General features: G+C 40.7%; 1 protein-coding gene across 1 annotated transcript in view; it reads right to left on the minus strand.

Moving 5' to 3' along the window:
• Positions 1 to 121: 121 nt before the first annotated feature.
• The window catches only part of ONECUT1 (one cut homeobox 1), a 40793-nt gene continuing 27355 nt past the window's right edge, over positions 122 to 13559 (minus strand). Inside the window, exon 2 of the mRNA XM_024925763.4 lies at positions 122 to 8361. Coding sequence (XP_024781531.2) covers positions 8069 to 8361 — 293 coding nt within the window. The 3' untranslated portion in view covers positions 122 to 8068. The remainder of the gene's footprint in view (positions 8362 to 13559) is intronic.

Genomic DNA, 13559 nt, shown 5'->3' on the forward strand with positions numbered 1-13559 from the left:
CACAATTAGTAATCAGCACAGCAGGAAAGCCAAACCGTGTTTCCTGAGCCAGGCCTCTTGATCGGTTACTACATTGTATTAAAGAGGACCTTAATTTCCCTGCCCCCCAGCTTCCGACACACACAACTGCCCACACAAGTTATTTTACTGGAGAGGGCTTTTAAGGACCATCCTCTCTAATAATAATTTTTACTTCTTCTGAGAGTCAATCAGGTTAATATAAATGGCTAATCTCTAGAAATAGAATGTTCCACTTTCATTTAAAAGCATTATTTTGCTCCACTAGAGAACATCTCTTTATTTCCCTGCATTAATCTTTCTTTGACCATGGCACTGGCTTTTGTTTTCAAGCGTGTTGTCCTCTCCGTTTCACCCTTCCTCCAAAGAAACTCGATGAGCTACTTGCTTAGGATTTCAGGTAGAATAAAAACAAAAGAAGGCAAGGATTGTCTAAATTTAAAGTGCTGGAAAATCCAACATTTTATTTACTACATTTTGGTGACTACATAAATGCTGAAACATTTTAACACTGAAAAGCATGATGGCATCATCACTTGCTTTTTTTTTTTTTTTCTTTTTTGCTTAGCAAACACAGCAGATGATATTGCACGGCATAAAGTGAGAACAGTAGCGAAGCTTAAAATAAATGAAAGAAACCTTAATGCAGTACAGGAGATACTCAGAAACAAACCAGAATAATGCCTAATGCATTACACGTTTTTGTTGCTACACACAAAAATACAGAAGAAGCATCAGACAGAGAGAAAGAGAGAGAGACAAAATATTAGCAAACAACCATAACTGGGTACAATAATCATTTAGTCTGAAATGTAGATGCAACGTAGAAACTACCACTGTTTTCTAATTGACAAAGAAAATGACAGCAACATTTGTCTTTTATCAAAAAATCTTCTAAGCCCCTCATGGTTAGGGTTTTAATTAACTATTTAATTATGTATTTACCCTTTTTTTTTTGTCTTTTTTTCATTGCTAAGGAAGAACTCCCTCTGCTCTTGGAAGATTTTCTACTCTACTGATCTTATTTTATTTTTACCTGATGATTGTCTTAGGCACCCTCCTTACATAATAAACCATCAAGCTAACTTGAACAGGGAAACTGAATCACACTCAAACAATAGCTAACGTCAAAAGTGTAGTGAAAGTAGAAAAAGCGGGGAAGGGATAGGTCTAAGTGAGTGACAGATGGGCTGATTCAGACAGGGCAATAAGCACAGGGAGATATGAAGACAACTACCAAAGCAAGTGGAAGACAAGGTTTTCAACTTTATTGTATTGAAAAATACTTGTCACTTGGTTCAGACAGCAAATCTAAAATGAGCCCACAATGATTATGTAATAAATGCAGAACGTACCACAACAAATCGAGACTAACACAGAAACAGAAGATGTGACTTTGTGAATACAACGCCGCTCAGCGCTTCACTGCTGATGTAGGAGTCGACTCCCTCAACCATTGTCCTAGGTTTCTATAACTCATCGCACAGCATTTGTATTAAAAACAAATCATTGGTCAATGCTTTCCAACAGAACACTGAGTGATCCTGCAACCCAAAGCAGATTTATTGCCCTATTAAAATACATAATGAGTATTAAAATGTTCCTAAGAAAATGTAACATTTGACCTGAAGTCTAAGCCCTCTCTTTCCTTCCCCACCACAATCACCCCTGTGGGGGGGAAAGAGAAAGGTAAAATTTGTATGTTGAGAGGGAAAGTATTTACATCTATGGGTTTATGATGTGTAGTGAGAGCAACTTCTTTCAGCAAAATAAAACAAAATAGTGGGCACCGACTCTTCTGAGGATGCCACTGTCAGTTGAGAATTCTGTGTGTGTGCTCATCACAGGTAGGGCCAAGTATCTGAACTGCCTCCATGAAGGGAGCTGAGGGCAGGGATCATCTCTAGTGCAGAAAAGAAACCAGTGGGAAGATGAAGAGTGAGCAGAGACAAACTCAGAGAGGCGTGGAGTACATTCACCCCAGGACCCTGACATTTGAGGATGACTCCTGTGACTTTGGTAGGGGCGCGTGGGGAGAGGAGGGGCAGTCATGAGTAGCAGATTCCAAGAAACTGATGTGGAGAGGGATGTGTAACTTTGATTTTTCTCTTAAATTCTATTGATAATTGAGGCCAAGCAATCGTATTTTGTGTCTACTGTGGACTGGCCAGAGGGGTAGGGGCTGGGTCAGCTGCTCCCCAGCCTTGACTTTCTGCTTAAGGGCATGAGGCCATTACACTCTCCTCTCAGCTTTGCAAAAGGAACTGTGTCTCCATGCCCTGCCCCCTGCCTTGAAGCAATTCAGAAACTTGGGAAAACCTAGAGGATTTCCAAATTCAAGTTAGCTTGTCTCTTTGAGTTTTTACACTCTACTTTTCATACCCGTGCGAATGGTTAAAAAAAAAAAAAAAAAAAAGAAGTAGCAAAGTATCTCACAAATGCCGGTGCTTTGAAATATTAAAAAAGTCTCAAATTCTTTGGAATTTCAGGTCTTACCTGCAAAGTAATCTTTTCTAAAAAAAATTAATAAATTAAAGGAAGAACACGAACAATGCCTTTCTTCTTTCTAAATGACAAAAAGGACTATCTTGAAACACTCACTTTGGCATGTACAAGTTTCTGAGGGGGACCTGGCAGTGTTTACAGCACACATTGAAGTACCTACTAAGAAAAAGCTAAAAATACACCCTGCAGTTAAGAGAAGCTCTTGCCTTCAGCTTATCTTAGCATCGAGAACAAAAAGATTGTAACATAAAGCTTTGGCCATTTCGATTCTACTATATACATTTTAAAAACTACACAGTCATAAATTAAAGCAGTGATTAAATAAGCTCATATAAAATGTAATTAAATTAAAAAAAATCACAGCACATTATAGAGAAAAATAGGAACCAGCTTCACAAAAAAGAGATTTTTTATATATATATATATATTTTTACCCTGTGGAAACAAATTTTCTACGGAACACAAAAACTTCATAAGTAACCATCAAAATGAAAATCATTTCGTATTCCATTCTTGCATTTTTACACAACCCTTAACTCACCCGGGGAATATTTCCAGAAACTAAGTCTTCCTTGAGCAATAGAGCAGTTCTGCCAAGAAAATAAACCCCAAATCAAAGGGGGGGGGGGACATCCCAAACATACAAACTACAAAATAAATAAGAATTATAAAGTTTTTTTTAAAGTAACCTTAACAATTAACAAACTAGTAAGTTCTGCCTTATCACATAGACTCTCTATACAACATAACCCTAAAACTTTATTACTATGAGGTATTTGGAGGAATTGGTAAAAGTTATGCACGGCCTGCCTGGTGGAGGGACAGGTGAAGTCAGGTGGGGGGAACTTGAGAGGGAACAAGGAGGAGGAGCTTTGGTTTATCAGCAAGAAATTGGGGGAAAAAAAAGTCATCCTTTGGTATCAAAGAAAGTTTCATTGCATGGTTGCACGGAAAAAGCACCACGGTGAATAATTATTCCTTTTTTTTTCATTAGTGGCCTTTCTAAGAGGCTGAGGTATTCAAAGAGTATAAGGTGAAAGAGGTCAACAGCGGTTTAACACTTTGGTTCAAGCAAGGCACTCGTCCTAGGAGTTTACAAAGTTTGCAACATGTTTGCCTAGAGATTTACAAGTAGAACTAGCAGTAATAAGAGTAGTATTTCCTAATGTTGTTGTTGTCATTATTGTATCATTATTAAGAATGAAGACAAGTTTACACACTGAGTGAAGAGTTAGGAAGGGGGAGGGGTGGGGGAAGGGAAGGGGCGGAGTTCCCTCTGCAGACTGAGACCGTGCATGAAAATATCTTTGGTATTCTTTGGTATCATCAATGTGATTAAAATCACCAATGGAAATTGAGTGAGGTAGCATCTTTGGTTCACACTATAAATAGTAGATCTTTACACTTTTTTTTTCTTTTTTTCTTTTTCTTTTTTTTTTTTTACACGTGGAAGTCGCTATTTCTTACCTTCTGCTTCTTTGTCCTTACTATTTAGGAAATAGTTACCAAATGTACTGTAAAGCTAACCACACCACAGTAATAACCCAGAAGGCCAAACATGTCTCAAAACAGCCTCTGGTGTTTGAATGCACCCTAAACAACTAGATAGAAAAAGAAGTGCTTTCTCTTTGTTTGCTAAATGCATAGTTTTCATCCTTTATGTACAAAGAAGGGAGGACCTTTCTTAGGGAATATGCCTTTATAGCTCATGTGAAAATGTCCTAGGACTCTTTGGTATAGCAAAGTTTGCATTTAACCTGCAACCACGGTCATTCACCTGGGGTAGCAATGGGAGTGGAATGAATCCAAAAGTAGCGTAGTGCTTTTATATTTTCCTGGAAAAATAATTTCGCTTTTTTGCGGGGGCACAGTGAGTGACATGTTCATTTAGGACTTCTGGATTTCCCACACATTTTCTTTGGTCTTTGGAGTCTATTCCAGCTGCATCCAGGGACTGGAATACTCAATTCCTGACATCCAGAGCTCTTTTACCTGAACATTTACTGAAGTCTGGGGTTTTGGGGTGTCCAGACGTCACAACTCCCTGCCCTCTACAGGAAAGCTTCCAGTGATGAGAGGACCTGAATGTCTTATGGCCAGAAACAGACTAACTTCCATTCTACCAAAAAAAAAAAAAAAAAAAAGGATTACTTTAAGTGCAGTTTTGGAATAAACACGTACAAATAAAAGAGTAAGATAGATACCTTTTTCTAGTGAATTTTGCAAAAGAATTGAGAAATGATGGGTGAACAAATGGCACATGATCTGCTCTGTGGGATGTAGATTAAAAAACTCAAGCCAGAAATTAATGTTACACTAAATAGGAATGGAAGCATTGTGTTTTTTTTCTACATGCCAGTTCAGGAGCAAGTAAAGAATCAGTCATACATGATGTAATAAGTGTATTGCTTGTGAGAAGCTGAGTTTGTCCGTCACGATTTCTAAAAAGCAAAGGGTGTGAGTATGCTCAAACAGTCGAGTAAAAAAATTGCTTTTCAGGCTCTGATTTGTGCATCTGTTTATGAGAAAATATATCTCTAAGCCCTGAAATTGCATAATGGGTGCAAATTCAATGCTGGTATGAAAATTATCTTTGGTGTTAGCAAATAGGATAACTGGGTAGTTTCTTAAAAAACCATTATGGTAGGATACTGAAAATGAAGCAATATTCTGTGAGACTGTGCCTACACAGTACCAAAATAATTGGTCAAAAATGTAACATGAGCCAGGCGCAGTGGCTCATGCTTGTAATCCCAGCACTTTGGGAGGCCGAGGCGGGTGGATTACCTGAGGTCAGGAGTTCAAGACCAGCCTGGCCAACATGGTGAAACCCTGTCTCTACTAAAAATACAAAAATTAGCTGGGCGTGGTGGCGCCTGTAATCCCAACTACTTGGGAGGCTGAGGCAGGAGAATCACTTGAACCCAGGAAGTGCAGGTTGCAGTGAGCTGAGATTGCACCACTGCACTCCAGCCTGGGTGACAGAGTGAGACTCTCTCAAAAAAAAAAAAAAAAAAAAAAGGGTAACATGTAGTTGGATTGATTTTGGGGGTAATATATAGTAGCAACAAATAAAAAACATGGTTGTCTGAATTCTGCTATTCTTTTCTTGGGGTATTGAATTTGGTAAGATTGTGTGTAGACACAGCTTGAATTTCCCTGCATTTAGAATTATCACGTTTTAAATAAATAAGGCTTTCCTCCCTCCTAAATTATAAATACATTATGTAGCTGTATCCCCGGCTCCCTCCATTCCTGGAGAGAGAGAAAATGTTAATCAGTTTTTTCCTTTTTGTTTATGTCATTGACAAGATTCTATTTTTTAGTAAATCTTGAAGGGTGGCCATGTAAATGGTCTCTTTCAATAGCTGAAATATAATTGTGCCATATTTAGAAGGGAAATTTTTAAGCTGGAGTTGTGGGTGAAATTAAAAACAAAAAAAAACATGTCAAGGCAAATGAAGTATTTCATCAAAAGAGAAGTATATGTTGGTTTCCTCTTCTCATTCGACAGCAGACATGAAGCAGACACAGATAGATGGCTTGTTGGTTTTGCTTTACCTCTCTAGTTGCCTGCCTGTTACAGACCTAGACAAGGTGCTGAGATTTGATGCTAAGGAGTTATGTTTTGTGTCAAGATGGTTCAGTTTTGTTCTTTGGCATTTTTAATGAATCTCAATAAAACAACTTATCATTAGGATAACATTTAATTTCATAGTTCTAAGTAGGGGTGGTAATTAACTTACAGTATCCAATTCTTTACCTAATGGCATAAGGGGCATCCGCTTAGATAAGTTACAGTCCAACTGAATTCAGAGAGAATTTTTCTGGGAATCAAGTGATTCACTGGGGTACCACTAATACAACTTCATTTTTTTTTTTTGACTTTGACTTCTACAGCTCTGGTTAAGTGATTTGGAAAAATAGAAATTTAAAATTTTGTATTTGTAAGCTCAGGTCTAGTTTTTAATCTGTCCCTGTTAGAGAGCAAAATCTATATTATAAAATTTCCAGCTAAATGCAGTAGCAAGAAAGAAGGCAGAATGCTTTGGAGGCTATTCTTAGTTCCATAAATTGATTAATACCAATAGATCAAAAGTCTTGTCGTCCACCAGAACACTGGCTTTTTTCTATACAGTTCCACCAATTCCACCATTTCTCAGTTGCACCTGCTGTTTTGTTGACGTCCAAGTCATAAAATTTCTGGGATTGGCAATAAGTTAGTTTGATAACTTTTTAGGATAGTTATAAGTACTGAATAGCTCATTTGAATAATAATGTTGTTTTTTTAAACTTTATTTGTATTTGTAAAGTATTTAAAAGAGGTTGTTGGTGCCAGATGCATAAAGCAAATATAAGTCAATTAATCTAAGGATAGTTCTTTATTTAGTGACCTTTTACTAAAAAGCATTACTTTGAACCAATTTTCTAATTTAATTACCCTCCCTGTTAAATTTAGTTTTCTAGTGTAAAAATGGGGTACTACTCTGGAAAGATCCTTAGGTTTTCTCAGCTAGGAACAGATTATGGAACCATGTCTATCTCTCTACTTAAGTGACATTTATGGATCCTGAAAAGGAGTGTGCCATCTGGATGTACATGTGTACTGCATCGACCTCTCTGCCATGATATTAATTGCTTCCCTGAAGCTACATTCTTTCTTGCCAGTTCTGAAAACTCATATTTCAAATGCTTCAAGAGTCATAAATAATAGTCATGATTCTATGTGGCATGTGTATTACAGCTAGATCAGTTCATACGTATAACTTTTCATAGTATCTTGTGTAAAAATAGCTTTGGTTATTAAAATCATTGCAATAAAATACCTGCACTATAATATTAAGTGTGTTCTTTGGTACCTAGGTGATTTTTTTAATGGATGGACTCTTGTTTCATTTCTTAAAAAATATCTGAACATTCCTTAACAAACAAAGAGAATGCACTGGTTTAGGTGTCATTCAAATTTTCTTTGCTGGGTTTGAATCTGCATTTAGGTTGCGGGCCTGGCAGGTTCAAACGTTAGGCTAGACGAGCAAAATCACACTCCTAATCCAATGAACTCAGACAACCCCATACCATGTTGGTTGCACTCCTATAGAACAACCATTTCTGAAGACCAGCTCTGCCTAAGTCTCTAACCACTGGTGGTGGTAGTACTGAGACACCATACACCTTCGTGGCATGGTAGAACAGATGAGAAAGTTCGATCTTAAAAGATGTCCGCTCAATGGCTCAAAATCACTATGCTCCAAACCACTAAACAGCCAAGCACAGCGAGGATGGTCATGGATTGAAGGTGTGAGATCCAGTGGTGTTTTCCTGCTCATCATTTGTCTTGCCAAGTCGCCGCCCTGCTGAAGTGTGTGTCTCCAAGCAAAGTCAGAATGCAGGTGAGCTAAGTCTTTGGTTTCTTTGGACTATAAATAACGCTTTTTTTTCTTCAAATATTTCTAAGTATAAACCTGCTATCTTGAGGTCCTGGTCTTTTAAAAATTTTTCTTAATTTAAAGCTTTTCCACCGAGGTTTTAGTTTGTGGTTCTTCCTTCATGCTTTGGTACAAGTGCTTGATGAAGAAGATGAGTTGCCTGAATTGGAGCTGCCCTCGTCCTGCCACTTGTCCAGACTCCTCCTTCTTGCGTTCATGAAGAAGTTGCTGACAGTGCTCAGCTCCAACCCCAGCTGCTGGGAAATGGTGATTTGCAATTCTTTGGATGGACGCTTATTTTCCTTGAATATTGCATGTAGAGTTCGACGCTGGACATCTGTGAAGACCAACCTGGGCTTTTTGGGTGTGTTGCCTCTATCCTTCCCATGTTCTTGTTCTTTCCTTTTGCATGCTGTGAAGAAACACAGAAGATGTTAGAACAAATGGTCTAGGGGAGAATCATGAGTAGAAAGACAGAGCTCATAAAATTTGTTAGCCATTCCTCATGGCCTGCTTTCTGTTTGCTGACCTCTGCTTTAAGCACCATTGGAGGCTGGGAGGAAAGTGTAATAGAAGAATGGAGAAATGGGATACAGGTGAAGTTCTGTGAGGCCTGGGCATGGGTTGTGCCTTTGATGAGTATTTGCTCTTTGTCCTGGGTAAGTCAGTTAACTCCATCTGGGCTTCAGATTCCTCACCTGTAGAATGGAAGTTTCTGCCTAAATGAACTTAATCAGTTTGAACCTTTATTTCTTCATCCGCAAAATGCATATAAGAATACCTACCTTGCCGTGTTGTGGTATGAAATAGTGTACACAAAAGTTTATGCTAACTTTACAAATGCAACGCCTTGTCAGCAAGAAGTGGTTGTAGCCCTCAAAGGGTTTATAGTCTGCTGCCAGTAGAATCTTAAGAGCCTAATCAGAGTCTAAAAACATAGTAGAAAGGAATTGCATTTGTTTCCCTTCTGATCTTTTTTATTTTCCAGGAAAATCTGTATATAAGAAAGTTCAGTATATAGTTTTTTTTATCCTGGCCATCAAACAGTCTTCCACTGATTTTCTAGTGGAACCGGGAACTGTGGAGGTGTGAACCACTCTTCTTCGACATTGAGACTAAACCTGCCAAGTTAGCCATGTTCATCTCTGGGGTCTCTCTGTGCCTCCTTTTTGCAAGCCATGCTCTTGGAGTCCCCCTCATCACTTACTTGGTCTCCCACTGAGGGGCCCATTCCCTGCGCTTGCATGTCTGGTCCTGTATTATGAAGCTGCTTTTTGGCTGATGGAGTTATTCTAATGTATCATCCCAATGGAGCCCTCAGACCCCAGGGTTTGGCGCCAGATCAGGGTCTCTCCTGATTTTAGATGCCATAAGTCTCTTTCCACCCTAATGAGGCTCACTAGTTTCCACCTGCTAAAGGACTATCAAGGCTGCATTGGTAACAATGCACACTGCCCCTCCACCCAATCTCCACCATCAATCAATCCTCACAACCATCCACAAATAACCATACAACCCAAGTAAAAATAGTGCTCTGATATGTGAATGCAGCCTTAAGAAAAGGCTCCTATGCCCTCACTGCAATCAGATTGCTGCCTCTTAGCCCCCTATGTAGGTGTTCTAGAGCAGCCACTGCCACCTTTATATCTGGCTGGCTGTACTCTCATCATGACCATAGTGGAAGATGGACGGGGCATGCTTCATGATGGAGGGAGGGATTGCCATTCTTCCATAGCGCATCCCTCCCATTGCTGTCCTACCTGTTGCTGCCTTCTGCTTCACTGTATGCCTCTGTGTATTCCAGGTTCTCAATTCCTTACCTGATGGTTCACCAGCTCTGGCTAGATTCAGCCTCTGTGCTCTCCTCAGCCTGTCCCTCCCTTTCATTTCCAGCTGGGTAGATCCTGGACTTCAGAGTTCCTGTAAAACTTCAGGTGCCATTGGTACAAATTAGCTCAGCAACAGATCAGCTGCAGAGCTCATAGGATGAAAGCTGGAGAGGCCTCAAGGCTTTAGAGTCCAATCCAGAAGGCTCCAATTTTTTAAAACAATGTGCTACTTAGTAAAAAAAGTTCTGAGTGTATATTCCCTTATATTATTTATTTATAAATCATATACATGTGTTAGTATACTACTATATTGTGCACATTATAAAACATACACAATACAAAGACATTTTTTTGAGACAGGATCTCACCCTGTTGCCCAGGCTGGATACAGTGGTGCAATCTTGGCACACTGCAACCTCTGCCTCCCTGGGCTCAAGCGATCCTCTCACCTCAGCCTCTGGAGTAGCTGGCACTACAGGTGCGTGCTGCCACAACCTGGCTAATTTTTTTGTATTTTTTTTTTTTTTATAGAGATGGGGTCTCACCATGTTGCCTAGGCTGGTCTTGAGCTCCTGGGCTCAAGCAGTCTGCCCACCTTGGCCTCCCATTAGAGGTGTGAGCCACTGCCCCCAGCCCACAATACTAAAATTTTTAAAGGGATACAATAAAAATAAATAGACATGGAATTCTCTTCTAGAGATGCATCTGCTTGCCAGGCTCTGGAGTGTATTCACCCTACTTACGGGGCCACTGGTCCAACCATTAGTAAATATAAGATTGATAATTTCAGAATGGACATGAAGGGAGGGCTCAGTCATGAAAGAGAGATTTGTAGGCAGGGCAGGCCTTATGGCCTTTTGTAACATGTCCTGTAGGTCACTTGCTATGCCTCTTGCCCACCATGAGGGGCGGCATCAACCTAACGGGCAGTATTATTAAATGTCCAACTCCCTCAGAGCCTCGAGTTATAGACATCCTGAGCCAGGTGAGAGTCTCCAAATAGAGTTCTTCCTCCCAGAGGCCTACAGCCCTCACCGGGCACCTAGATTAAGTCCCAGAAAAAAATGACTAAAGTCAACTCCAGTTGGTTTGAGTCAGCCCATGTAGACACAGCCTCATACAATACTGATGCAGATGGCTGATTCATTGACTTAAAAATGAATACAACACAGGTTTTGCTCTTAAGGATGCCAGATTTAAGTAAATAACTGCACATAAGCAATTAACTACAAGAGTATAAAAAGAGTGTACAGAGTCTACTGCTTGAAGATATTCAGGAAGGAATTACAGAGAAGGCACTCAGATGGGCCCTAAAGGATAAATGGAGGCTTTCTAGTGAGAGGAGTGGGAAAGCTCATTCCCTGCAGAGGGAGCAGCATTGTGAAGGATTGATAAGTATTAGTAGATTGGTATTTGTGAGGCAAGAGGGCACACAAGAAGGAAAGGCTGTGGGAGATGGCTTCGTGCATAGACAGAGTTCAGATATAAATCATCTCATAGGTAAGGAGGAGGTAGGGGGAGGCATGAGTAAGGGTGTAGTGTGATTACATTTGGGCTTAGAAAAACCCCTCTGGTGGAGTTGTGGAGGGAGAACTGGAAAGCAGCAAGATTAGGGACAAGAATGCTACAGTGGGTGCTGTGGTCTACTACCCAGATCCCCCTTCAGGACTGTGGCACTTGTTCCTCCAGCTGCTGGAAGGGTTGGTGACAGGTGGCTCTCAGGTGAGGTCCATTCTTGGAATTGCCCTTGGCCAAAGGTTATGCCACTCTGGGGTGGGGTGGGGGTTTGCCCATATCTAGTGGGGGTGGGTGGGGGGCTGTAGGAGATGGGGGTATGAAAGGTGGTGGTCTAGGAGAGTGGAAATGTGTTGGTTTAAGGACCCTCACCCCAATCCCTTGCATCAAGTGAGACAACTCTAAAGAGTCATCCGGTTCAAGAGCACTCCATATAATTGGATGAGGCTATTTTTGCACCTACATTGTTGTTCAACTCCTCCTTCTGTCCAGTCTTACTTCCTTCACCACCCCCAGGGGGATTATTTGCCATAACATGCTCCGAAAACCTTTCTGAATGCACATCTCAGAAACTCAGAATCTGCTTTGCAGAGAACTGTACCTAAAATACAAGTCAGAAAACCACCGTAGGGCCAGGCACAGTTTCTCATGCCTGTAATCCCAGCAGTTTGGGAGGCCGAAGCAGGCAGATTACTTGAGGTCAGGAGTTCGAGACCAACCTGGCCAACATGGTGAAACCCTGTCTCTACTAAACATACAAAAATTAGCAGGGCATGGTGGCAGGTGCCTGTAATCCCAGCTACTTGGGAGGCTGAGGCAGGAGAATTGCTTGAACCCAGGATGCAGAAGTTGTAGTCAGCTGATATTGCAACACTATACCACAGCCTGGGCGAGAGAGCAAGATTCCATTTCAGAAAAAGAAAAGAAAACCACTGTAATGAGGACCCAAAATTAGACAATGGCAGAATCGGAGAAGAACTTCTTGGGCGGTCAAATCAAGAAGACTTCTTGACTACTTGGCTAAGAAGGTGTAGTCTGGAACATCTGCCAGGTTTCTGGTTGGATGATAGTAATGGGGCCATTAGGAAATGCAGTTGGAGAAATGAGTTTTATGAGGATAGTAACCACTTCTCTATGGAACAAATTGCATTGGATGTGTTTGCTGGACATTCTGTTAAAGATCTCCATTAGGTGGTTGTACAGCAGACAGCAGGATGTATGGGATCTGGAGTTCAGGGGAGACATCTGGGCTAGAAATATAGACTTGGAAGTCATTAGGTCTCTAGATGGTAAATTACACAGAACACTCACTCATGGGAAAGTAAATAACTGAGCACTGGGTACAGACTTGACTTATTTATCATTCAAAAGGCAGAGCTAAGGGAAATCAGAAAGAGATATTCATCTTCCATCTAGCCAGATTGTATGTTTGAATGACTTCAGTCTGGTCCTTGGCATTTGGCAGGACTGTCTGCTGAAGCTACCCCTGAGCCAGCATTTCCCAAATGGCATCAGAAGAATGATACTCTCTCAAACAGGGGTTCCTTGAAAAGATGGTTTGCAGATTAAGGACATTTAAAAAAATCTATTATATATTGCCTCTTCCTCAAGATTCATAACATATGTAAGCACAGCTAATTCTGTTTCTCAAATTTGTTTGACCCCAGAACGCTTTTTGGTGGAGACTGTCGATTAATGTCTTATACAATATTAATGTTGGGGAAATGCAGTTTGGAAGTTCCTGCCCTGGGACCTCAAGCACTGTAGACGTTACAATACCAGAACCTGGGAAGTGAGATTCTCTTGGAGCAGGGACCCTGGCTGACTTGCTCTGTATCTCCAGGACGCCCTGGCCTAGGGCCTGGTTGTAAGGGCAGATCAGTATCCACGTGGGTATGGGGCAGGGGTATGTCTGCGAATAAGTGGATGTGATTAGATCTGGAGGAAATGCTGCCAAAGCTGGAGGTGCTGAAAAAGAAAGCAGAGATATCAGTAAAATGGAGAGTAGACTAAAGCTTACTGAGAGTCACCGATGACCAGGGGAGGCTAAGTGGAGCAACCCACAGAAACAAGTCATACTTCTAGAAGCTTTTACCAGACTATAGCTGTGAGAGCTGAAATTTCCACGGAATTGGTTTCAGAGTAGAGATTACCCATTGTAAGGTAGGAAACCCCCAATTGGAGGTTATGAGAGTCGACAGGAATGTGCAAGATAGAGAGAGAGAGAGAGAATGAAAAAGGAGTATGACAAGAAGTAGTGCTGCTT

Source organism: Pan paniscus, chromosome 16 (genome assembly GCF_029289425.2).
Source record: "Pan paniscus chromosome 16, NHGRI_mPanPan1-v2.0_pri, whole genome shotgun sequence".
Taxonomy (NCBI): domain Eukaryota; kingdom Metazoa; phylum Chordata; class Mammalia; order Primates; family Hominidae; genus Pan; species Pan paniscus.